The 27,793-nt window shown below is 33.9% G+C and overlaps 1 protein-coding gene and 1 long non-coding RNA gene across 6 annotated transcripts; one reads left to right on the top strand and one right to left on the bottom strand.

The window, feature by feature from the left end:
- The first annotated feature begins 201 nt into the window (after nucleotides 1–201).
- LOC138332802 (uncharacterized) lies at nucleotides 202–903 on the top strand. Its single transcript, XR_011209877.1, has 2 exons — nucleotides 202–282; nucleotides 442–903. It is a non-coding gene; the product is annotated as an uncharacterized lncRNA (long non-coding RNA).
- A 2,376-nt stretch (nucleotides 904–3,279) lies between these two features.
- On the bottom strand, nucleotides 3,280–27,793 carry LOC138333685 (secretory carrier-associated membrane protein 1-like). 5 transcript variants are annotated; one of them, XM_069282216.1, is made up of 10 exons: nucleotides 27,585–27,793; nucleotides 24,563–24,673; nucleotides 23,032–23,070; nucleotides 19,859–20,005; nucleotides 18,138–18,204; nucleotides 17,288–17,416; nucleotides 16,893–17,052; nucleotides 13,732–13,830; nucleotides 12,492–12,609; nucleotides 3,280–9,094 (listed from the first exon to the last, which is right to left on the bottom strand). In XM_069282216.1, the coding sequence occupies exons 1-10, from the start codon at nucleotides 27,639–27,641 to the stop codon at nucleotides 8,930–8,932; spliced, it is 1,092 nt and encodes a 363-aa protein (XP_069138317.1). In that variant the 5' UTR covers nucleotides 27,642–27,793; the 3' UTR covers nucleotides 3,280–8,929. The 5 variants fall into 5 exon arrangements, with proteins under 5 accessions (XP_069138317.1, XP_069138316.1, XP_069138318.1 ...); XM_069282215.1 differs by lacking the exon at nucleotides 12,492–12,609 and adding an exon at nucleotides 11,154–11,271; XM_069282217.1 differs by lacking the exons at nucleotides 12,492–12,609; nucleotides 23,032–23,070 and adding exons at nucleotides 11,154–11,271; nucleotides 24,050–24,076 and having other exon boundaries at nucleotides 27,585–27,792.

Below are 27,793 nucleotides of genomic sequence, written 5' to 3'. Positions count from 1 at the left end.
ACTTCATTCCTGTAACATCCGAAGGTTTAGTCTGGTATAATATACTTCATACTTCATTCCTGTAACATCCGAAGGTTTGGTCTGGTATAATATACTTCATACTTCATTCCTGTAACATCCGAAGGTTTAGTCTGGTATAATATATACTTCATACTTCTGGATTCCTGTAACATCCGAAGGTTTAGTCTGGTATAATAAATACTTCATACTTCATTCCTGTAACATCCGAAGGGTTTAGTCTGGTATAATATACTTCATACTTCATTCCTGTAACATCCGAAGGTTTAGTCTGGTATATATACTTCATACTTCATTCCTGTAACATCCGAAGGTTTAGGTCTGGTATAATTTACTTCATACTTCATTCCTGTAACATCCGACCGAAGGTTTAGTCTGGTAAAATATACTTCATACTTCATTCCTGTAACATCCGGACATAAGGTTTAGTCAAATATGATTGAAAACTATGTGTTAGTTTCTATCATTATGTAAGAGGAATCTCATTACCGTACTAACTATACTAATTATATACATTTGTACATAGCATATTAATTAATAACATGTAAGTTGCATGATAAATAATAAAGCAATGCAATTCTATACGTTATCCCTAGGTTTCAAATTGTTAAACAAAATTACAAAACGAGAGACCTCAGATATTGAGTAAGTTGATTATTGTAGTTAGACATACCGGTACTAATACGACTTTCGTATCTATGATCTAATTTAACATAATGTATATATTAATCGTTTATTTTGAATTTATTGCATAGTCTATACATTGTAACATAGGACATCTTTCCAAAAGTACTATTTGTGGAGGAAATATATTTGTTAGATAAATTCATACTTTGTATATCTATGTTATGTAAAACAACAATAAAGATATTTCAGAAAATAAAATGTGTGTTCTTTACTACAGGATGGTGAAGCCTGGAACATTTTGACATTGTAAGTAGTTTAATGTACGTATGTTTAAGCTCGAGCAAGAGTTGTACACGGTCTAGGTCGTAACAGGAGGAAAGCGGACATTTTGGCAATCGCTGGTGTCACGTTGAAAATGGACATCCGTTGAAAATTGACCTCGGGTCATTTTTTAACATTGAAAACTGACCCCAAATGCCGTTGAAAATGGAACGTGCAGTTGAAAACTGACAACTTCGAGGGTCAATTCTCCACGGAAGGTCTGTTGAAAAATGACTGTTGAAAAATGACCGTGGCAAATTCTCAACGGAATTCAATTTTCTATTGAAAATGACAGTAGTACACAAGTGGTTGTGCAAACATAACTCACAAGTTCTGTTATCTCTTTCTCCATATAATAAATTGCGTAATCACTGCGATTTAAATTAAAATTTTGTATTGTTATCGTAACAAATACTTCATTTAAACGTTTGAGGTACCTGGACGTTTATTACAGAGAATACGGCATTCCAAAGTTTTTATGTTTCTACAGTAATTACTCTGTCCGTCCGTATGTCTGTCACTTTGTCCATGTTCTTTGTCATTTGTTTATTTGTCCAGACTTGTCTCTTCAACTATATAAACTAACCAAGGCAAAGTGAAGAATATGACGGTAAAACTGACACCTAAAACGTGACCATTATGACGTCACTATTGTTGACGTGGTGACGTCAACTGATCACCGTCAAAATGGCGGTTCCATTTCGTGGATTAAATCGTAACAAACGGTTTTCTTGTTTGGATTATATTATGTTAATACAGAAACACTAAAATGAGTTAATGTAAATATAAAAATCAAACTATCTTCCTTGGCATCTATGGTCTATATAGATGCCAGAGCTTTGCAGATAATCATTTCATAATGCGCTAGCGGTAAAGGTTTTAATGTTAGTCAGACGAGTAATGATATATGTTTAAATGTTAGTCAGACAAGCAATGGTAAAGGTTTAAATGTTAGTCAGACAAGCAATGGTAAAGGTTTTAAATGTTAGTCAGACAAGCAATGGTAAAGGTTTTAAATGTTAGTCAGACGAGTAATGATATATGTTTAAATGTTAGTCAGACGAGCAATGGTAAAGGTTTTAAATGTTAGTCAGACAAGCAATGGTAAAGGTTTTAAATGTTAGTCAGACAAGCAATGGTAAAGTTTAAATGTTAGTCAGACAAGCAATGGTAAAGGTTTAAATGTTAGTCAGACAACGATGGTATAGATTTTAATGTTTAACAGACAAGCAATGGTATAGGTTTTAATCTTAGTCAGACGAGAAATAGTATGCAGATAGTACACAAATTAAAGTATTTAGAAATTGGAGAGAACAATTGAAATAAAATGGGAGTCATAATAATAAGCTAATAAATAAATTAGTCTTAGTTTACAAGAATGATTGTTTCAGGAAGTAATGTTTTGTTTTTTCTATTGTCACTGATTGCACTCGCCGGATTCGAACAACGATTTGGCCAAGTTTTTTTTTGGCAAGAGAAGGGCACCAAAAGGGTATTTTCAAGCCTCATTCTATGCAGTTATCACAAGTAAGAGATTGACATTTCCCATAACTGACATTTAAAAAACATACTTGTGAGCAAAAGTTATACAAACTTATTTGGTGTTATTTCCACCGCTGACAAATAGGGTTTTTTTCACTATTAAAAACAGGAGCAGACGATTTAGTATTTTTCTTCAGTTACAAAAATTACTTACTTTACACCATTACCACCATTGAAAAGTCTGAGCTTCTAATTTACTTCAAGTTTAAAATATAAAAAATAATAAATTGCATCCCGAAAAACTACCGCGGCACTATATCCTATATGGAATGCAGTACTGAGTGCGGATGCACCAAAGAAAAAATAAATTATTTGATATAATTTTTTTTGTGTTAATTAGACATATATATTCACGATTAAACACCCATTATTGTTCAAGTGATGTATATCATTTATGCTCTGTCAGCGGTGGAGCATCTTTAAGGAGAGTTATAGTAAACTGTTACGAATACACCAACAATTAACACAGACTTTGGGAAAAACCACAAAAGGTTTGATCCATAAAAACAACTGTCATGTTCTTTTATCTTTAGAATGTTTTCTCCTTTTATCATAACATCTCTCTTAGTCGGTTGGTAACATTATCATAACATCTCTCTTAGTCGGTTGGTAACATTATCATAACATCTCTCTTAGTCGGTTGGTAACATTATCATAACATCTCTCTTAGTCGGTTGGTAACATTATCATAACATCTCTCTTAGTCGGTTGGTAACATTATCATATCATCTCTCTTAGTTTGTTCATAACATTATTATAACAAAACACTAGTTTACGATGCCACACTGTAATGTTTATTTACAGATAACCATACATATATAGTTAATACAATGATAAGAATACTATCCATGTACTTCTCACACTGGAATCTCGTATTACATGTACGAGATTTCACCTAAACATCTCACCAATATTTATGTACTAACCTACATTCCTGTTACTATCTAACAAAAGAAGGAAGAAATCGCTCCAAGACACTCACAGTCTGCAGACATATCTGTTTATCCTTGATCTCTAATTAATTAAAGAGTCTCATTAGAATTATCAGCTGTAACTGGATAAGACTTTTATGAAAATATAACAATATGAAGGTGAAAAATATATACGATGATAAAATGAACAGATATCCTATCACAAGACATGTATAATAATAAAGGGAGAGAACTCAGAGTAACTAGAATCAATAACCTCATCATTACCGGTTACTGTTAAAAAAGGTTTTTAGAAAACCTAGACAAACATCAAGGAACCTATGTTCTAAATTTATTTGGTATTGTGTCCATCGAAGAATTTTAATCGCAGAAACCATAATGTGTCCTGTTTGTACTAGTTTTGCCAGGTAACGTTAACGCTGCAAAATACGTTATGGAAGTTCTACCCATATGTGTCTAGATTACTGTTTAAAGAACCAATATAACGAAAAATCTGAACAATAGCACACCGATATTATATGACTAAACATAAAGAAATATTTCATTTAAACATGAAGAAATGTTTCTACTTAAAATAAGAACAGTTTCTTCTAAATATCAAGAAATATATCCCTCCTAAATATTAAGAAATTTGTAACATTAAAAGAGTTGTTACCGGAAAAAAAAAAACCCATTTAGAACGTTCCTTCTACAGATAAAGAATTGGTCCTTCTAAATACATGCTAATTCAGAAATATTTCTCCTCCTAATCTTAACGAAATGTTTCTCTAAAACATTAAGAACTGTTCCTTCTAAATATTAGACACGTTTCTACTAAACATTAAGAATTGTTCTAAGAAACATTATTAATTTACCAAGATGTTAGAGTAAGATGATACAACATACAATTACAGGGCATCATGAATGAAACAGAGAATGGTATCCAATGAAAATAATGTGGAGGATATCGTTAACAGAAACGTGTGGTTTAAAATCAGAATTTAAAATCTGACATAACAAGATACATGTGGTGCTAATCACAATTATTTACAAACAACATGCGAGTAACAATATAAAGCTTAAACACCTTTCACTCAACTCAAAACTGTCGCACATCAGAACAAAATCAAAAATAATCTACACAGGTATTGCTGGTAAAAAAATTAGCCATTAACAGCAATTCTAGATCTGTATATGAATATTTAAACATGAAAAATGAAATATAAAACCTGTTCCATAATTTGGTTTTACGTACATGACTGCTTATCTAAAGTAATGTATTCAACTTGGCCTACAATCGCATTCATCTACTGTAAAACACTTTTTTGTGTGTACAATTTTTCGTGTATGATGTAAGATATTTAAATTTTGCTTGATCTTAAATATATTCAGGAATAAATTCATTAATAAGAGCTGTCACACATATTTTTAACTATGCAATCATATTACACCTCTGAAGTAGGCCAGATACCATATAGCTGGTTATTTACGCAATTTGATCTAAAAATGAGAAAATCATATACATGTTAGCGATTTTAAATTTTCACAATATGTATTTTAAAAGGTAGATATCATTCAACCATCTAATTATTTTGCATATCAAATATGCCGTGAAATTGCAAAAAGAGCATCCTCGCGAAATAATAAGCTATATGCATGGTACATGTATGTGATTTATTCAGAAGCCAGCCGTACTTTGAGTAAACACCAACCAGATCTACAGCTGTATACATATTTTTCATACACGATATATCATTAAGACAATTAAGTGCTCATTTGCTCGTCACAATTAAGGTGTAAATGTAGACTAAGCATTATTAATTTGAAACTTTTGAGATAGTAATGCCGCCAATTTATTTAAGGTTATCTTAAACTTAAAAAAAAAAATCTTGTTCATTTTTAGACAGCAAATGGCCAAAATCATAATTTAATAAACTCATATTAATTTGTATGTTTACTTTTGATTTAATTGTTCGCGAAATATTTAAATTTGTGTGATCTCTCACAAAAAGAAAATATGTATCTCACAAAGATGAAGTAGTTTAACGGTATTTTCCTTGGTTGATTTGAGGATACAAAATATCATACAAGCCATGACCCACCACCACCAATACCAAGATAGATTTTTCTCTTACCAATTTCTTTCTGCAAACAAGATTTGATCATCACATCTGAATGAAATGCCATCTGCAGCATTCCTGCTCTTGTTTATACAACAAATCTAAAAGAACTTAAATTACATCTTAACACTTAAATGTATAAAGAACAATTGTCGACACACAGACATCATATTGATGTTTTTATTCTCAATGCATTCCATCTATGCATATTAGTGTTCTTTCCTGGTGGGAAAGTATAAATTGTGAAGTCAATTTGTATGAGTGACACATTTACATTTTGTATTTTCATTGAACAAATATGACCTTGCACTCTTAACATACGGCATCACAATTAATATCTTCACACAAAGGAAGATAACTCTGTAATATACAAACATGACAGAGATGGTAACGTGAGAACAGGTTACATTGGGTATTCCTTCAGTAGAAGAATAAGCATTGATAGTGAAAAATAAGTGAAATGAAAATGTTGTTCTGGAATGTTTGTATCTCATGGACTTACGATTCATATTTAATACATTTTAGTCAATATTTTCAAACTTTCTAACAAAAAAAACAAGAATCCTTATTTAATAAGTAATAAACAGGTCAAGCTTATATTTATCTTGAAACTCGAAGGATTCCATGAAAACTTTAAATCTTCAAACTATTTAAATTAAGGGTGCATGAATATACAAGGTTGGGAAAAACAATTTGTTGCCTATCAAATAACACTTTATGTAATAGGCATTAAATAACACTTTATTCAATAGGCATTAAATAACACTATATTTAATAGGCAACATATTTTTTTGAGATAAAAATGTTCCGATTAATTTGCTCTTTAAAAGGTTTTGTGTATTTAGTTTTACAAGACTATCTCAAGAATTTCCAAATGGGAAAGAATTCAAAACTGTTACGCTAGGCAGAAATTTTAGGAATAAATTTCAAACTTTAAGGTACTGTATGAATAACACAGAGAAATAATGACAAAATTAATGTCTTAGATCTTCATCAACAGAACCGTATCAGTCTGTAAAACCTGTTTATAAGTAGAAGACTTCGTAGTTTTCACGTGTTGTAACAGTGTCCATATCATTGGGGCACTGGAATCTTGGTAATTGCACACAACCACACTCAAATTTACAATGATACTAATCAAGAACAAATTGTTGTGACATAAATACTTTAATAGGAAAATGAAGTGTACACATGACATGTGTTTTAAAATTCTTCAGTAATAATCTCAGTTTTGCAATATCCACCGTAATAGGTGTGTTTCCTGTAAATATTCAAACAAAGCTTTCACAATATTCCCATGTTAAATATTGTGTGGACAAAATCATTATTCAACATAGACCTCCACCATGTCCAAATTTGTATGTTTACTAAAGAAACATTTGATAAACAAAAACATATAAGATCTATTTTAGTAAACCTGATTGATACTCAACACCAGATCAAATGGATTTTTTTTTTTATTTCAAATTTTCTTAGGTGGCAAATGTCGATCAAAGAACATTACACCACAATCTGATCGATTAGAGCTACTTCCCTTTGTTTCATACCGTCAGTAGAAATAAAAAGAAGTACATCATTATAACTATAATAGATTAGACAGTTTTACCATCATCATTTTAATGACATCGGACAACACTAATTCCTGTCAAACAAAAGAAAACTCATCCACGTGCACGTTTGATGCACAGATCTGCCAATGAACTATTACAGTCTTAGAACAAGCTCAAAAAGATTTTAGGAGTAAATGAAATATAATAAAGTAAAACAGTTATAATTATAATATTTTCTTAAGCCTCCTCACCCAAGTAATATGATCATGGAGCATCAAAATTAAAAAGCAGCGTTTTCACAAAACACATCACAAACGCAACAGGATAAAATATGAATTCATGTATTTTGTATTGATACTGATAATAATTAATGATGAATCTGAATTTTTCACATTTTGCATGTACAATATAAACAACAGAAATGTCTCAGTCTATGAAACATTGTAAAATAACAGAAATAATAGTATGAAACAACATCAAAACTGGACATCTACATTTACAGAACATATGCTCTCTCAACACTGACTAATTTGTCCAATCAGAAGCATACAAGCAAAAACTGACCTTTTGTGGATAGAAATGGGACAATTCTATGAAACATGCATGACTGCATTGTCACATGTGTATCTTTTGTTTTCTCTTCATTCTTTGAAACAAATTGTATTTGAAGATTCATATTCTATTCTTTGTTGTATTTCACTCAATTTTCATTTTGACTTAATTTTTGCAGCAATAAAGACGATATTGTCTTAGATTTGATTGTTCTGCTGTTGTAGTTTTTTTTCTATTGTTTTGTTCAATAATAGCACTTCACAATATTTCAATACAAACATAGCCTTAATTAGAGTACCTCCTTATCCATTGAGGATTCGGCTAAAATGTAATAAATTTCTATCTGGCTAAGAAAATGACATGGTAGCACATGCAGTATTTGACACAGAATTAAACTCTCTTACGATAAAGAATAAACAAGAAATCCAATTTACATACATAGCTAGACACTCAACAATACTTTGAATATTTGGTTTCAAAAGCTTTCGCAGCAAATATAATTTCATAAATGACATTTTCCCAATCTGTAATACTACTCAACAAGCTGTTTAATATCATATTTCAGTCTGAAAACACATTTGTCCCGTTCTTTGGACTATGTTATGTGGCAACTACTTCTGCTGAATTGGATTCTGACTGAAATATTTTCTGCTTTTCTCACAAACATTTAACAAGATTACAGGGCTATAGTATCACACTCTATGAATAAGTTAAGCTTTTACTCACACTCTGCTCCACTCGCCCATATGTACACACATTATACATTGTAAAATTTGTGGAATATAAGACTGAAAACCATATAATCACCATTCTAACCTCACAGAGAACTCTTCACAGCTTAGCTTGTTGTTAATTCAATGTCTAACAGGTGAACAAAGTTCCCTCCCCCCACTTTATTTTGAATAAATCTGTACACAGAATTTAACAGATATTCTTCTCGAGACATTTTCTAGTGAAGTATTTGTCCGTTGAAGTAAAATCAAAGGATCAAAAGAAAATAAATTGCTGCAAAATATATTCCGAAAATGACTCAAAGTTTTGAAGACTTCTAAATTCATCATGAACAACAAACAAAATGTTGTTCATCAGAAACAGACTGTTCACTTTGACAAGAGAATCAAAACAAACCCAGCCATACTACTGCCTTGGTCGGCCTGCTAGGTCCTGCCTCTATATTTGGCTGTATCGGCCAAAACCTACACAGATAGAACTATACACTTTAAAACGTCTTTTTGTGTGCACCGCGACACTCACAGCGCCACAGCGAACAGTGTTACTATGGAATGGCTTAGTACTTATTTGACGTCCCGTACTGTTGCGCCATTCCTTTAACAGCTCCTTGCGCTGCAGTTGATGCAGCGCTCTGCACTGCCTCATTTTTCATAACCCCTTGAGAGAATTCCATCTGAGCTTTGGTAAAGCTAGCTCCTGTACTGCGGTATATTCTATGCACCTACAAAGTAAATATAAAAGTAATAAAACAGGTGACAAAATGAATGAAAGATTATGCTTAAAGTGTATCAGTACAAAATCTATACATTATTTTTTATGTTCTAAGCCTTTATGCAAAGTTTAAATTCATGTTTCAAGATTCCACTGAAGAGGGATAAATATGGTCTGTTACAAGAAATTCAAGGGGAATAACTTAAATCTTGCAACGCCTATTGATCAAAGAGATGCTAATTATTATAGTACATGATCTGTTAAAAGAAATTAAAAAAAAATCATGAATTTCACAAAAACTGAAAATATTAAAGTGTAAGATTTTATGAATAAAACTACTGGATATAATGTAAGTTTGTCTGTTTTGTGGAATCTTTATTTTTTTTTTTTAAAGTGCCATATTGAAGCGAGCCTTTAATGTGCCCACTGTGTAAATGGCTCTACAGTTCATCTTAGCTCCTCTTTGTGTACCAAGTTAGTACTCAGGGAGACATTGTGATCTATCGAGTCACTTCCCTTAGTTTTCTCCGTTAGTAACAACGAGACGTAACACCCTGTAAGTACTAACCGAGGGATAAAGGGAAGTAACTCTGTTCATTACTCAGCAAGCAGTCATGTTATAACACATGTAGATAAACTGATAAACACCACTAAGTATGTACACCAAACATGCTGGGAATACTCATGCATACAAGCCATGGCTATCCTAATACCATTCTGTCGGTTGAATCCTGGTATATACTACCTATGATTACTAACTGGCCATCGGGTAATTTATAGGCCTCAGTACAGACAAGTGTTAATACAGACACCGGTAACATCTCCATACAAAGTTCAATCTGTCACAAGAGACATGCAGGAGATGGATTTTTTGTATCAATGAAATACAAGTTTTTATTCTTTCCTCAAAGTGTTCATGTTATGTTTCAAACTAGGCAACTCATAAACACACGAATAGCAGACCTAGGCAACTTTCTGCTGATATACTGAATCCTCTAACATGCATTTTCTAAGCAAGCTTTTTACTTCAGCTCTGCTAACCCATCATCCAATCATAGATGATTAAAATAGCTACTCAATTCACAGTGAAGCAAGCCCTCTCCTCCACCATAAAACTTATTAATCAAAATCAACATACATTGTCATATTGATAGTGTGCTGTCCCCGTCCCTAAGCCATACTGCCCTGCCCTACACCCATCTTATTGAAGCCTCTATTGATAGTGCCCTGCCAATTGTTTATAGTGTGCTGCCCCCTTTCGATAGTGCCCTGCCCCCTATTGGTAGTGCCCTGCCCCCTATCGATAGTGCCCTGCCCCCTTTTGCTAGTGCCATGCCCCCTATTGATAGTGCCCTGCCTCCTATTGATAGAGCCCTGCCCCCTATTGATTGTGCCATGCCCCCTATTGATTGTCCCCTGCCCCCTTTTGATAGTGCCCTGCCCCCTTTTGATAGTGCCCTGCCCCCTATTGATTGTCCCCTGCCCCCTTTTGATTGTCCCCTGCCCCCTTTTGATAAAGCCCTGCCCCCTATTGATTGTGCCCTGCCCCCTTTTAATAGTGACCTGCCCCCTATTGATTGTGCCCTGCCCCCTGATGAAAGTGCCCTGCCCCCTATTGATTGTCCCCTGCCCCCTTTTGATTGTGCCCTGCCCCCTTTTGATAGTGCCCTGCCCCCTATTGATTGTCCCCTGCCCCCTTTTGATAGTGCCCTGCCCCCAATTGATTGTCCCCTGCCCCCTTTTGATAGTGCTCTGCCTCCTATTGATTGTCCCCTGCCCCTTTTGATAGTGCCCTGCCCCCTATTGATAGTCCCCTGCCCCCTTTTGATTGTGCCCTGCCCCCTATTGATTGTGCCCTGCCCCCTTTTGATTGTGCCCTGCCCCCTATTGATTGTGCCCTGCCCCCTTTTGATAGTGCCCTGCCCCCTATTGATTGTTCCCTGCCCCCTTTTGATAGTGCCCTGCCCCCTATTGATTGTCCCCTGCCCCCTTTTGATAGTGCCCTGCCCCCTATTGATAGTCCCCTGCCCCCTTTTGATAGTGCCCTGCCCCTTCCTTCCAGTACCCACCTTGATCAGCATGATGATCTGTATAACAGCACAAATAGTAAAGAAAAATGAAATGAATAGCATCACAGCTCCCGAGAATGTGTGTTTGCCAACGATACCAAGAGAATTAATCCAGCCTCTACAAAGAAATAAAATACAAACTTAAAAGTATAATTTCTACTGGGGAGGCAGGCAAATAAGCGGTTGTTAGTAAGTGCAATCACCTGGAAACTAAAGGTGTGTACCAACTATCAATTCACTGTCTGATGAACAAGCCAAATAAAATCACTGATTCATTTAAGTTAGGACAACCGTTGGGTTTTTTTAACCGTCCAATTTTTTGGGTATTAAAAGGAGCTCAAAATAAGATTAAATTGTAAAGCTTTACTTAGCGATTCATCAGCACAATGAAATGGAAAGTTGTAGAGAGGCATCTAGAAATGGTTGCTGCCTACAAATCTACACATCAAGCGGGATATAGGATGCTCTCGACCTCTGTTCCATCATGTTCACAAGATTTGCTTCAGATCAGCAACCATTTCAGATTGACTCAGTGCTAATGCACATTTACAGCAAACTGTTCATGATCAGCCCACAGACGACAGGAAAACAAAATCAAATTTGACACATATACATCTGTAGTTCTGGTCTATGAAATGTCTGCTGTCTTGTGATTTACACGACTGACATTTGTACAGGATTCCCCAATTGAAATGTGACCATCAAAAAGTTTCTCCCCTAGTTGTTGGTGGAATTTTGTGTCTACATGTACTCTGAGTTATCTTCTTTACAAATACAAGATTTGAAATGATGCCTCTCTGAAAGCATTATTATTTCTTATTTTAATAGGAAATACAAATTACTTAATGTAAAAAAAATCTGGTTGACAGTCAGCTTTGAAAGTTGGTAGCTTTTGGTAATCACATTTCTAAATCTTACAACACAATACATGCATATCAAAACATTCAAAAGAAATTCAAAATAATATTTAAAGAACCTCTTTTGATTGTTGTTGAAACAGAAGAATTATCACAAACTTCTAAACCTATGCTTTCAATACCAATAAGTGGAGAATATCACATTCACTGAATTCAAAATCAATCTTTCCTATTCTTATTTTGGCATACATCAAGATTAAGAATTTGAATGCACATTTCATTCTTGTATAAATGGCTTTAGAATTAGGTATGACTCCATTTAAAGAAGCTGCAAACATTCTTCTGTTTTTAAACAAACATATAACAGACAGTTACAACACCATGTGATACGACAAGAAATAAAAAGTGAGAGCCAGCTCCCGCAGTCAGCCACTGGCCACAGGCTACATTCCTCAAGGACGAGTAAGTAACAGCTATCTACCTTGCCCAACACAAAAAGCCCGACAGTGGCTGTCAGACCAAAGAAAATTCCAACAAAAATCATTATTAATCCTGCCGCAATATTGTCCCCGACAACGCCAAGACCACCGATGATTCCGCTGTAAAAACATGAAATACGTAATATATACATGTATTGAGGTCAAGATATATAAAAATAATACAAAGGTATAATATATTATCATTAAGGATTAACTTGAATAGATTTTTTATGTTATGGAGATATAACACAAAAATCTTAGTGTACTCTAAATAGCTAACTCTAAATAAACTGCGAAGCAGTTTTGATGAGAGTACACTCAGATTTTTGTGTTATATCTCCATAACATAAAATATCTATTCAAATTAATCCTTATAATTCAATTTACTACAGAAAATCTCTTCAATATTCAAAATTCATTTTTAGACTCTTGTCAATGAAATCATTACACCTTCATCTCAGCCAATCAGAAGCAACGTTACAAATGGCGGCACCATTTTTTCCTTTATGTGCTGATAAAGTAAATTTTAAAGCCAATGAAAATACTTGTAACAAGCAAAATAGAATTAATCTATTAAAATGTAAAACAATGCATATACATAATAATAATAATCTATCCATTTCTGATGAAGATAAAATTAAAGGTAAACAACACTTAAACATATGTATGTATCCTTTAACAGGAAGCTTAGTGAACATTTCATATCTTTCTGATGGGAACCCTTTTTTGGTATTGTTTGTGACAGACCATTGATATAGAGTGTATATAGACTAATGTTTTCACATTTTACAAATAAAAAAAGTTGTTAAAATATTGAAAATTGCACTTAACATCGATAGCCATAATTCTTTTATGTCATACTTAAAGTGGATGCAATTCATAGTTTATTACCAGTAAAGGATCATATGATCCTCAAAACTAGACTCAAATATAAAACTTGGTTAGAATTAAAGTGATTGTCGATACATTCTTTATCTAAAGTCTATTTGATGACAGTACTTTGTATTAAATTTACAACATATTTCTGGAAACCATAAAATGTTTCAACAGTTTGGAATCAAATCAACGAGACGTCCTTACATGACCATAGCTGTTAATAGGACGTTAATAAATCAAACAAACAAACAAATCAACGAGAAATCCAAGAGAAATATTTGTGAACAATTTTGCTATTTTTAGAAAAGATGGTTTAAATTAACATCCATATAAAGATGGGATTAAAGATGAAAATTGCATACTTACACAGTAAAGTTAGTTATTCCTAATGCCTGAATAACACAGACGATGAATTGGAAAAAGAAGATAAAGAAGAAAACAAAGAAGTTGAAGGAACTATCACTCCTGGAAAATAAAAAAAAAACAAGCTCAATTAATCTTGATCATCAGCACTGCTAAGAACATTTTTATATACCATGTTTATATCACTACTAATTGTTGTTAAATTCACCTTTCAAGTGAAATCTTTATCAAAGTGAATTTAAAATGAGCCGATACAGAAAATATTTTTGTAAAATTGTACTGTTAAAGATGCTCCACTGTCGGCAGAGCATAAACTATACCCATCATTTGAACAATAACTGCTGTTTGACCATGTATATACGTGTCTAATTAACACTAATACACATATGAAATAATTTATTCTGCTTTTCGTACATGCACAATTAGTACTTCATTATAGCGCCGTGTACTTTTTACGACACACAATTAATTGTTTTTAATATTTTTATCTTGAAGTCAAACAGGAAGCTCAAACTTTCCGATGGTGGTAATGGTGTCTTAAAAGTAAGTAACTTTTGTAACTTAAGAAAACTACTTATTTGTCTGCTCCTGTTTTTTATTGGGAAAAATATGATTTGTCAGCGGTGAAGCATCTTTAATAATCAGTAACACTATTGTATTTCAGTAAGTCAATTGTATTTCAGTAACACTATTGTATTTCAGTAAGTCAATTGTATTTCAGTAACACTATTGTATTTCAGTAAGACAATTGTATTTCAGTAACACTATTGTATTTCAGTAAGTCAATTGTATTTCAGTAAAACAATTGTATTTCAATAAAACTTTTGTATTTCAGTAAGACTATTGTATTTCAGCAAGACAATTGTATTTCAGTAAGACTATTGTATTTCAGTAAGACAATTGTATTTCAATAAAAGTTTTGTATTTCAGTAAGACTATTGTATTTCAGTAAGACAATTGTATTTCAGTAAGACTATTGTATTTCAGTAAGACTATTGTATTTCAGTAACACTATTTTATTTCAGTAAGGCAATTGTATTTCAGTAAGACAATTGTATATTTCAGTAACACTATTGTAACACTATTTTATTTCAGTAAGACTATTATGTTTCAGTAACACTATTGTAACACTATTGTATTTCAGTAACACTATTGTATTTCAGTAACACTATTGTATTTCAGTAACACTATTGTATTTCAGTAACACTATTGTAACACTATCGTATTTTAGTACGACAATTGTATTTCAGTAAGACAACTGTATTTCAGTAACACTATTGTATTTCAGTAAGACAATTGTATTTCAGTAACACTATTGTATTTTAGTACGACAATTGTATTTCAGTAAGACAATTGTATTTCAGTAACACTATTGTATTTCAGTAACACTATTGTAAAACAATTGTATTTCAGTAACACTATTGTATTTCTGTAACACTATTGCAACACTATTTTATTTCAGTAAGACTATTATATTTCAGTAACACTATTGTATTCACACACCATTGTAACACTATTGTATTTCAGTAACACTATTGTATTTCTGTAACACTATTGTAACACTTTTTTATTTCAGTAAGACTATTATATTTCAGTAACACTATTGAATTTCAGTAACACTATTGTAACACTATTGTATTTCAGTAACACTATTGTATTCACACACTATTGTATTTCAGTAACACTATTGAATTTCAGTAACACTATTGTAACACTATTGTATTTCAGTAACACTATTGTATTCACACACTATTGTATTTCAGTAACACTATTGTATTTCAGTAACACTATTGTAACACTGTTGTATTTCAGTAACACTATTTTTATCTGTAACACTATTGTAACACTATTGTATTTCAGTAACACTATTGTAACACTATTGTATTTCAGTAACACTATTGTAACACTACTGTATTTCAGTAAGACAATTGTATTTCAGTAACACTATTGTAACACTATTGTATTTCAGTAAGACAATTGTATTTCAGTAACACTATTGTAACACTATTGTATTTCATTAAGACAATTGTATTTCAGTAACACTATTGTATTTCAGTAAGACAATTGTATTTCAGTAACACTATTGTAACACTATTGTATTTCAGTAACACTATTGTATTTCAGTAACACTATTGTAACACTATTGTATTTCAGTAAGACAATTGTATTTCAGTAACACTATTGTAACACTATTGTATTTCAGTAAGACAATTGTATTTCAGTAACACTATTGTAACACTATTGTATTTCAGTAAGACAATTTTATTTCAGTAACACTATAGTATTTCAGTAACACTATTGTAACACTATTGTAATTCAGTAACACTATTGTAATTCAGTAACACTATAGTATTTCAGTAACACTATTGTAACACTATTGTATTTCAGTAACACTATAGTAACACAATAGTATTTCAGTAACACTATAGTATTTCAGTAACACTATTGTAACACTATTATATTTCAGTAACACTATTGTAACACTATTGTATTTCAGTAACCCTATAGTAACACTATTGTAATTCAGTAACACTATTGTAATTCAGTAACACTATTGTATTTCAGTAACACTATTTTTATCTGTAACACTATTGTAACACTATTGTAATTCAGTAACACTATTGTAATTCAGTAACACTATAGTAACACTATAGTATTTCAGTAACACTATTGTAACACTATTGTATTTCAGTAACACTATTGTATTTCAGTAACACTATAGTATTTCAGTAACACTATTGTAACACTATTGTATTTCAGTAACACTATTGTATTTCAGTAACACTATTGTATTTCAGTAACACTATTGTAATTCAGTAACACTATAGTAACACTATTGTAATTCAGTAACATTATTGTTACACTATTGTATTTCAGTAAGACTATTGTATTTCAGTAACACTATTGTAACACTATTGTATTTCAGTAAGACTATTATATTTCAGTAACACTATTGTAACACTATTGTATTTCAGTAACACTATAGTAACACTATTGTAATTCAGTAACACTATTGTATTTCAGTAACACTATTTTTATCTGTAACACTATTGTGACACTATTTTATTTCAATAACACTATTGTAACACTATTGCATTTCAGTAACACTATAGCAACACTATTGTATTTCTGTAACACTACAACCAGATGAGTAAGACTATTACCTGAAGGCTTTGTACAGTGGTCGGTACCAACAGATGAAGGAACAAGGGGTAAATAGCACAAACCAAACAAGGGATAAACCAAACGTGGCACCGCCGTCCCCGTCCGCGATAAAGTAGGCAAGACTTCCTAGCACGTTTAGGAATAGAGTTATACAGTAGACTGAAACAAAAACATCCATTATAGGTTGAAAATATTTCCAGGCCATGAAGACAACACTTTCCTACATTATCTAAACTGAGATATTCTGTTAAAATATATTTTATACTTCAATCTTCAAATAAATAGAAACACATATATATCAAAAAAAAAAGAAGATTTATCCAAGAAAGTCTTTAAATCACTATCATTCTATTTTGTTATAATTGTTTTCTCATAACATGTTTTTTGTACTTACACATCCATAAGTAGTAGACAAGTTTAACTGTCCTTTGGAATTCAAGTGGAATATCTACACTGAAGTCTTGATAAAAGCATGGCCCGACTGGACAGCAGGTTGGCAGCGGGGGCCAATTGTTCTGTCGCTCTGGAGGAGAACACAAACATCAAATTATCACAGCACATTCACAATCTAATCTCAATAAACATATTTTAGAATTACTTTATGAAAATGGTTGTTTGCCTAACTTTGGTTTAACATTTATAACTAGGGTCTTTTATTAATAAAGGATGTGTTATGTTTAGGTGGTGGAGGAAAGTTGGAAGTACAGAATAAAAGCTATCGAACCAGATGTGGAGGGCTTATATTACGGTAATATGTTGGAACATGTTAACCACTCGACCATCCCGACCAAGAGGATGAAGGCTTTTGGTCGTATGTTAACCACTCGACCATCCCGACCAAGAGGATGAAGGCTTTTGGTCGTATGTTAACCACTCGACCATCCCGACCAAGAGGATGAAGGCTTTTGGTCGTATGTTAACCACTCGACCATCCCGACCAAGAGGATGAAGGCTTTTGGTCGTATGTTAACCACTCGACCATCCCAACAAAGAGGATGAAGGCTTTTGGATGTATGTAAACCACTCGACCATTGCGGCCTTTCTTCATTTACACACAGAATTGAGGTATGAAAAGGATTAAACTATAATCAGGCAGAGACAATCTCAGAAGGCTGGTGATACGATAATCTAGTTTTTATGAGGGAGTGAACATATGGCAGTTTTTCTCACTAAGAATGGGCTCCTTCTGTAGATTTTACATCCAAACTAGAATTTCTACAAACACTAATTATATGAGTAATTACCTTGAAACTGCATATTCCTCATCTCCTGTTCTTTCCTCTGGAGTTCTGCAGCCTTCTTTTCAAGTTCCTGAAATAATGATAAATCAATGTCATCTGGCACTTTATAAATAAGTCAGAATTTGACAACAAATAATTGGGTTGGTGTGTGTGCCGAGGGGGGGATGCATTTCTTAGTATCATGATATGATTATTAAACATTTCTAATATAATTATATTCTATGATAGGCAATATAAGACAACTAATTGACAACAGTCTTGTGTACGGGTTAATGATGACCTGAATTAACTAACAGCAAACAGGTGAGTACAAATTACCTTATTTTGTTACAACTGACAATGTAAAACACACTTTTTCAGAAATCATCCATATTATATTTCTTGACAAGTTCAAAATTCTTTCCTACATTTTTTGATAAGCTACAGACAATTATCGTTCCTCCTGACAAGCTACAAACAATTATCTTACCTCCTGATATGCACAGCTATGAACAATTATCTTCCCTCCAGACCATGGCCAGCTATGAACAATTATCTTACCTCCTGACAAGCAATGAACAATTATCTAACCTCCTGACAAGCTATGAACAATTATCTTACCTCCTGACAAGCAATGAATAATTATCTTACCTCCTGACAAGCATTGAACAATTATCTTACCTCCTGACAAGCAATGAACAATTATCTTACCTCCTGACAAGCAATGAACAATTATCTTACCTCCTGACAAGCATTGAACAATTATCTTACCTCCTGACAAGCTATGAACAATTATCTTTCCTCCTGACAAGATATGAACAATTATCTTACCTCCTGACAAGCTATGAACAATTATCTTACCTCCTGACAAGCTATGAACAATTATCTTACCTCCAGACCAGCTATGAACAATTATCTTACCTCCTGACAAGATATGAACAATTATCTTACCTCCTGACAAGCTATGAACAATTAACTTTCCTCCTGACAAGATATGAACGATTATCTTACCTCCAGACCAGCTACAAACAATTATCTTACCTCCTGACAATGCAAGCTATGAACAATTATTTAGCCTCCTGACAAGCTATGAACAATTATCTTACCTTCCTGACCAGCTATGAACAATTATCTTACCTCCAGACCAGCTATGAACAATTATCTTACCTCCTGACAAGCTATGAACAATTATCTTACCTCCTGACAAGCTATGAACAATTATCTTACCTCCTGACAAGCTATGAACAATTATCTTACCTCCTGACCAGCTATGAACAATTATCTTACCTCCTGACAAGCTATGAACAATTAATTTACCTCCAGACCAGCTATGAACAATTTACTTTCCTCCTGACAAGATATGAACAATTATCTTACCTCCTGACAAGCCATGAACAATTTTCTTACCTCCTGACAAGATATGAACAATTATCTTAGCTCCTGGCGAGATATGAACAATTACCTTTCCTCCTGACCAGCCATGAACAATTTTCTCACCTCCTGACAAGCCATGAATAATTTTCTTACCTCCTGACAATCTATATACCTATGGACAATGATCTTACCTCCAGACCAGCTATGAACAAACATCTTTCCTCCTGACAAGATATGAACAATTATCTTATTTCCAGACCAGCTATGAACAATTATCTTTCCTCCTGACAAGATATGAACAATTATCTTACCTCCAGACCAGCTATGAACGATTATCTTACCTCCCGACAAGCTATGAACAATTATCTTACCTCCTGACGTTTCTGGAGGTCGTCTGTGTTGACTCTTTGAGCTGAGCTAGCAGAGTACGGTGGAGGTTCCTCCGAGGGCTGCATGATGGCTGGCTGACCCCCGGGCTGTGAGGGCTGGGGTGGGGGAATACCACCTCTATTCTGGCCCTGATAATGAAAATTTCATACATATTATTCTGTCACATATAGAAAATACACTCGGTAAATAATTAAAAATGACTTTTAGATTTATCTTATACAATCACTCACTAACATGTTATCCAATTAAGTCACTTCTATGTAAGTCATCATATTATAATACATTTGTATATACTTCAAATTTTCAAAAAGTCTGAGTAACATTGAAAGGAATTTTCATCTTCCATTAGTTTTTCTTTTAAACTATATAAACAAAAGCATCTGAAGAAATGCAGGTGTTTAATTCAGCACTGGTAAACTAGCTCTCTCTATATATATTATATATAGCTATCAGTAAAATATTTGGTAATCACGACTAAAAATACAGTACTGAGTATACGTAACTGGACATGGTTATAGCCCCTACACAATTGGTTAAGGTAGACCAAGAGATTGAGCTATACTGCGACAAGAACTTCTAAAAGGTGCTACAATATTTATATTGTGGTACTTTCAATGGGACTGTATTAGATTTCTTAAATCAATGAAAAAGAAATTACACTGGTTGCTATAGCTAAAAACAGGAATCAAACCCACAACCAAAGCAAAAAGAAAGTGGATTATTTAACCCCTCCGATGAAGGGCTTGTACACGACTTTAGATGTGGATTATTTAACCCTTCCTATAGAGGGGTCTGTACATGACTGTAGATGTGGATTATTAACCCTCTATGAAGACTTGTACACGACTTTAGATGGGATTATTTAACCCTTCCTATAGAGGGGTCTTGTACATGACTGTAGATGTGGATTATTTAACCCTTCCTATAATGGAAGACTTGTACACGACTTTAGATGTGGATTATTTAACCCTTCCTATAGAGGGGTCTTGTACATGACTGTAGATGTGGATTATTTAACCCTTCCTATAATGGAAGACTTGTACACGACTTTAGATGTGGATTATTTAACCCTTCCTATAGAGGGGTCTTGTACATGACTGTAGATGTGGATTATTTAACCCTTCTTATAGGGGGCTAGTACATGATTTAGATGGGCTTGTACATGATTAGATGTGGATTACTTGTACAACTTTAAGTGGATTATTTAACCCTTATAGGGGGCCTTGTACATGACTTTAGATGTGGATTATTAACCCCTAAGGGATTGTACATGACTGTAGTGTATATTAACCCTCTTATAGGGGGCTGTACTGTTAGATGTGGATATTACCCTGTGGATTGGATTATAACCCCTTTATAAAAGGGAGGCTTGTACAACTTTAGATGTGGATTATTTAACCCCTCTTATAGGGGGCCTTGTACACGACTTTAGATGTGGATTATTTAACCCTTCCTATAGAGGGGTCTTGTACATGACTGTAGATGTGGATTCCCTTCTTCTGGGGAGGCATTGTACACAACTTTAGATGTGGATTATTTAACCCTTCTTATAGGGGGCCTTGTACATGACTTTTAATTTAGATGTGGATTATTTAACCTTTCTAATAGGGGGGCCTAGTACATGATTTTAGATGTGGATTATTTAACCCCTCTCATAGGGGGCCTTGTACATGACTTTTTATTTAGATGTGGATTATTTAACCTTTCTAATAGGGGGGCCTAGTACATGATTTTAGATGTGGATTATTTAACCCCTCTTATAGGGGGGCCTTGTACATGACTTTAGATGTGGATTATTTAACCCTTCCTATAGAGGGGTCTTGTACATGACTGTAGATGTGGATTATTTAACCCCTCTTATAGGGGAGACTTGTACATGACTTTAGATGTGGATTATTTAACCCCTCTTATAGGGGAGACTTGTACATGACTGTAGATGTGGATTATTTAACCCCTCTTATAGGGGAGACTTGTACATGACTGTAGATGTGGATTATTTAACCCCTCTTATAGGGGAGACTTGTACATGACTTTAGATGTGGATTATTTAACCCCTCTTATAGGGGGGCCTTGTACATGACTTTAGATGTGGATTATTTAACCCCTCTTATAGGGGGCCTTGTTCATGACTTTAGATGTGGATTATTTAACCCTTCCTAAAAGGGAGGACTTGTACACAACTTTAGATGTGGATTATTTAACCCCTCTTATAGGGGGCCTTGTACATGACTTTAGATGTGGATTATTTAACCCTTCCTAAAAGGGAGGACTTGTACACAACTTTAGATGTGGATTATTTAACCCTTCCTATAATGGAAGACTTGTACACGACTTTAGATGTGGATTATTTAACCCCTCTTATAGGGGGGCCTTGTACACAATTTTAGATGTGGATTATTTAACCCTTCCTATAATGGAAGACTTGTTCACGACTTTAGATGTGGATTATTTAACCCCTCTTATAGGGGGCCTTGTACACAACTTTAGATGTGGATTATTTAACCCCTCTTATAGGGGGGCCTTGTACATGACTTTAGATGTGGATTATTTAACCCTTCTTATAGGGGGGCCTTGTACACGACTTTTGATATGGATTATTTAACCCCTCTTATAGCGGGGCCTTATACATGACTTTAGATGGAAACATTTGGCAATCAAATCATTCATTAATACTCTAATTCATACACATTGTGCTCAATCACAGTAATTCTTATAGGTTATTCTACATTTAAATAATGAATAAAGTAACAACTAAATCTACTTGCTTTTTAAGTTTAGGTACAAAAAAATTGGAACCGATTCATTGTCTGTGATTATAACTCAAAAAGTGGACTTCGATGCAAATTTATTCTCAAATTCTTGGGGTTTAACCCCAAAATACCAAACCGGCATTAGATCTTTTTTCTCAATCTTTAATTTTGTCAATATATATTCTGACTGATGCAACGAGTTACTTGGGCAAAATTTCATGTCAATTAATATTGGATGCGAGTAATTATAATTTTGTCAAAAGTGGATTTTTATGTGAATGTTGATGCTGGCGCAGGAACAGTTAGCACCTTGTAGTTTGGACTATCATCGAACACAAAAATAAAAACCCTCCTCCAGCTCAAAAAATGGCTATCAGCTGACCTATCTACACCAAAGCCTTTACCGTTTTCTCTGTCTTTTCCTTTGGTTTCTTTTCTTCAGTCTTTGAGAAAACCATGTCACACAAATAATAATTGATATCAATAAATATTGATTAGGGTATCAATATATAATATTTATTACTAATTAGGGTATTGGAATAGTGACACATTAAAAGGTCTCATTCTGCTGGAATGGTGATCACATAAAAAGCTGAGACCTAACGTACAGCAATCTGCTGGAATGGTGATCACATAAAAAGCTGCAAGACATGAATGGCAGTGGCAGATATGGCATGTACATGTGATTGAGATAAAAGGAAAATTACAAATGTGCAAATGAAAATTGAAGTTGATACATAATACTATGTTAAAGATGCTCCACCGCTGACAAATTGTATTTTTTCACTATCAGGAGCAGACAATTTAGTATTTTTCTTCAGTTACAAAAGTTACTTACTTTACACCATTACCACCATTGAAAAGTTTGAGCTTCTTATTTTACTTCAAGTTAAAAATATGAAAAATAATTAATTGCATCCCGAAAAAATTCCGTGTCACTATATCCTATATGGAATGAAGTACTGATTGCGCATGCACACCAAAGGCGAAATAAATTATTTTATATTATTTTTTTGTTAATTAGACATATATATACACGATTAAACACCAATTATTGTTCAAATGATAATTATCATATATACTCTATCGGCGGTGGAGCATCTTTAATAACTAAATATTAGGTACCAGAAAAATGCTTTAAGTTGCAATAATATCAGTGTTTATATATTTTTCATTGCTAGAATTACTTATTGATTTTAAGTTGAGAAAAACTAAAGGACTGGTATAAAAATATCATGAAAATGCATGATGCTGGTTATTCAATCTGTATGTCCTTACTTATATTTATAAGCACAATATTGAATACCAATTTATAAAGATCAAGTCATTAAAACTTTTAATTTAAAACATGATTTTACACTTTAGCCTGGAATGTGTTAGGGACATTAGTGCATAATTAAAGGAGAGTATAAAATGTTATACCGCTAGTAGTGGTTCTTCACTCATTGACTAAAGTCAACAGAAAATATCAACAAGCTATAGAGCTTTAAAACTGTATCTCAAAATAAATTATTATACTGTGATGTATACAATTAATGTGTGGATAAGAAAGAAAGAAAAATATTAGCATATCGAAAATCTATAAGTAGATTTGCCACAAAACACAGAACACCATATATATAAAAAGATAAATATTTAAATACATGTATATGTATTAGATTTCAACAAAGGTGATAAAAACAGAAAGATCCTTCTGTGCTTACCGAAAAATAGTATAAAAAAATCTACACCTCTTTTACACTTTCCATGTCACTTCTGTTTGTATCACCTTGAATGATTCAAAGCACTGAGTCGATAATGTTGACACAACTGTGGAGTTATACATAAAGAATTTCCTATCAGAAGTCTTGTGTCCAATGAGATACTGACACAACTGTGGAGTTATACATATAAAGAAAATCTTATCAGAAATCTTGTGTCCAATGAGATACTGACCCCTGCCGCTGGTCTGGTTTGGTTGCCTCCATCAGCGAAGGGATTGTAGTCCTCCAGTCCCCCCTGCCTACCGCCGGGTCCTCCTTGTGTTGCCTGCTGAACTGACGGGTCCTGAAACAGAACAAGTAACGAAATTGATTTGCTTGGTGTCAATGTTGTAGCATGTACATTCTGGCCCAGCTAGCCTCTTGAAATTCTGAAAATACAGCTTATAGTAGATACAATGGAGTTGGAGAATCAGATGAATACCAGACATTTCAGCCTATGTTCAGATAGCCCCGGAACGTTTAACCCGGGCACTTGTGATAGTCAGCCTCCGGTGACAAATTTAAAATTAATGTTTTGTCCCGCCCCTAATAATGTATGTATTAGAAAAAGATAAAACATCAAGTTAATCAATGATAGTTTTCACATTATTCACAAATCGTTTCGCAAAAAGAGAGAAAAAATTTGTCTCAAGTTATGAAAGTACTGAGCGATTATATATCCAAACAACATTTAATGATAGATCGATGTTGCCATTTCCTTCTTTGTTTTTGCAAAATGGTTTCATAAAAATTACATGATTGATTTCTTGATAAATATGACAGAAAATATTTTAGATAATTTATTAAGGATGCAAAATGTTCTTGTCGGTACTTAAAATCTTGTTGTGATTTTTTGCAATATGACGTCTTTCGGAATAACAATTAAAAATATGTAAAACAGATAATAATATACTCTACTGATCAGGGCTGTTACGAGTACCCGAGTACCCTTTTACGGGTCGGGTTGGGGATGTAACCGGGTCAAAATATGTGTACCCTGGTACCTGTCAATGTACGTAAACAAGTCTAGAACTTATATTAAAAGTATTACAAAATCCAACTCATTTGTTTTGTTTTCACTCACCAAGGATGACACCTTATCTTTTCACAACATGTTCACATGCAACATTGTTCCAATTTTTATTTCTCATGACCGTCTTTTGATGCAAGAACAATCTACCTGATAGACATGTGCACTTAAATAGGTCACACTATAGTCATATCCCAATACACTAGAGATCGTCGGAATGAAGACTATGTCACATGACCGGAAGGTTTCCGGTTGTATTGTACCCATGTGCAAAAACATTTCTTCTCGGACTGGTAAATGCTACAGACACGCTGGTTAGACTGATACTTTACAGCAGCTCATTAGCAATTATGAATGTCCAATAGAAATGAAGTAGACAATCAACGACTGAAGCTATCTTTACTGATCATGAACTCACATATGATTTCATCGAATCTCCGTCGATCAACCGATCTTCCCAAACAGCAAACATAAAGTAACCCAATTTGTTACAAAAGTAGTAGATCTGTGTCGAGTACCCGGGTACAGGTCGGGTGCTAAAATTTGGGTACCGGGGGACAAAATTTAGTACCCGTGACAGCCCTACTACTGATCGAGACACGTGTAGTTATGAAGGAACATGTACAGTAGTCGTTATTTGGGAAAAATTACATCTCATGAAACACATTATTTCCACATAAACAAAACAATACCATCGTAAAGTATTCATTAGTAGCTCCACTTTTCTGTATTTGCACATTACAGAGTTATCTGCCCTTGCGGGTAGGTATCAATTGTGACGTCATGTGTTTGCGAGCGTAATGCCATGCGTTTCGGTGAAAACGATGTGAATTGCGCTCACAAAATAATCACATAACAATCAGATATCTACAGGCAAGGGAGCTAACTCTGTAATATGCAAAGACGGAATACATGCACAGTAGATTATGCACATAATCAAGACTACTGTTTGGTCATGACCACTGGTTGGGTCCCAGTATAGCAAAATTTTCACCTGCATACTGTATTATGACCATTGCAGTATGGGTCAGGTAGCAACAATCGAGTAGATACAAGTGAGATGGATTTGTCAATGTCTTTTTACACCACTAAACACCACGTGAGACACCTATGTACCAGGAATAAAAACCAGTTTTCATGGACGTAAGATTTAGAAGAAATGTCTTAAATTTTCATTAAAAAAATATGACTAATCCTGAAATGACAGCCTGCTTCAGAAAGTAAGACGGGAAGTCATGCACGGCAAACTACATCAAGGTTACACTGGCAGATAATTGAGATATCAAAGGAAAATCAGATGTCTCCCAATGTCACGGTCAGTACACAAACACAAAAGTCATTGCGAGGTACTTCGTCCAAAAACTGTGAGTAAATTACTTCTCACTTTTAAATCATTTGTATACCCTGTGGCAAAAATTGTGTAACAATTAGAGCTCTTTGATTTAAAATTTATAAAAGTCATATAATTTAACTATAACATTATCCAGTAGCCGTGACAGAAAAGTAGTCGTGATTGTGTGCATGTTCTACTGTGCATCCAGATTTCCAAATGTCTGGAGCTGTTGATGAATACTTTATGGTGTTCGTTTGTTTATGTGGAAATAATGTGTTTCACAAGATGCAAACAATTAAATTTTACCTAAATCACAACTACTATTCAATCACAACTACTGGTTGGGTCCCAGTGCAGTAAACAGTGATGATCATTAAATGCTCCATTATATTCCAGCAGGCTATCTCAGACTCATATCTATCACAGTTTTAATTATTTCCAGTCATTTTATCATGTATCTTTCATAAATTTCCTTAGAGCTTTATCTAAACGACCATATCAAGATCTTATTATTATATTTCGTTTTTTATCGTTATTCTGAGATAATGTTATATTTTCATTAATAACCTTGGACATCCATCTTTCCAGTGAACCATTTCCAGCATCCACCAGGTTACAGCGAGTGTTAGTGGGAGGAATCGCTCCATATTTCCCCTCAAAACGCATGCATTTCAGTAAAATAACATTTCATATGTAAATCGTACATAAACATCTAAAACTAAGACAGAAGTGAGTCATAGACTGGTCTCGTGATATACATTACCTCAATCAGAAAGTATGGATTTTTACCTAAAAATATTCAATCGCTGTCACTGACAGCCACATAACGTTTATTACGACCTGGTTTCTTACCGCAAAGGGACTTGCCGTATTCGGGTCGGCGAAAGGATTGCTGTCAAAATCTGACATAATTAAATATCAAGCAACCCAAGACCGACGAACTCGTGAAGTGTATTTCTGATTCCCTCAATTTCCTGGATTTATTTACAGGTGTCGGTGAGTTGGAAAGATGGCAGATCACCTACTTCCGCACACATGCGCAGTCGCAAACGTCACATGAA

This window comes from Argopecten irradians, chromosome 10 (genome assembly GCF_041381155.1).
Source record: "Argopecten irradians isolate NY chromosome 10, Ai_NY, whole genome shotgun sequence".
Classification (NCBI taxonomy): domain Eukaryota; kingdom Metazoa; phylum Mollusca; class Bivalvia; order Pectinida; family Pectinidae; genus Argopecten; species Argopecten irradians.
Note: the sequence above shows the minus strand (reverse complement) of the source record. Positions and strands in the feature narration are given on the sequence as shown.

Bases quoted from the DNA above. Each gene is read 5' to 3' on its own strand.
- LOC138333685 (XM_069282216.1), bottom strand. From the start codon at position 27,641: ATGTCAGATTTTGACAGCAATCCTTTCGCCGACCCGAATACGGCAAGT. The intron at 23,071-24,562 runs GTCAGTATCTCA...GTTTTCTCAAAG, and splicing joins AAACCAGACCAGCGGCAGGG to ACTGAAGAAAAGAAACCAAA. The intron at 17,053-17,287 runs GTAAGTACAAAA...TTTTTGTTTCAG, and splicing joins TGTCTACTACTTATGGATGT to TCTACTGTATAACTCTATTC.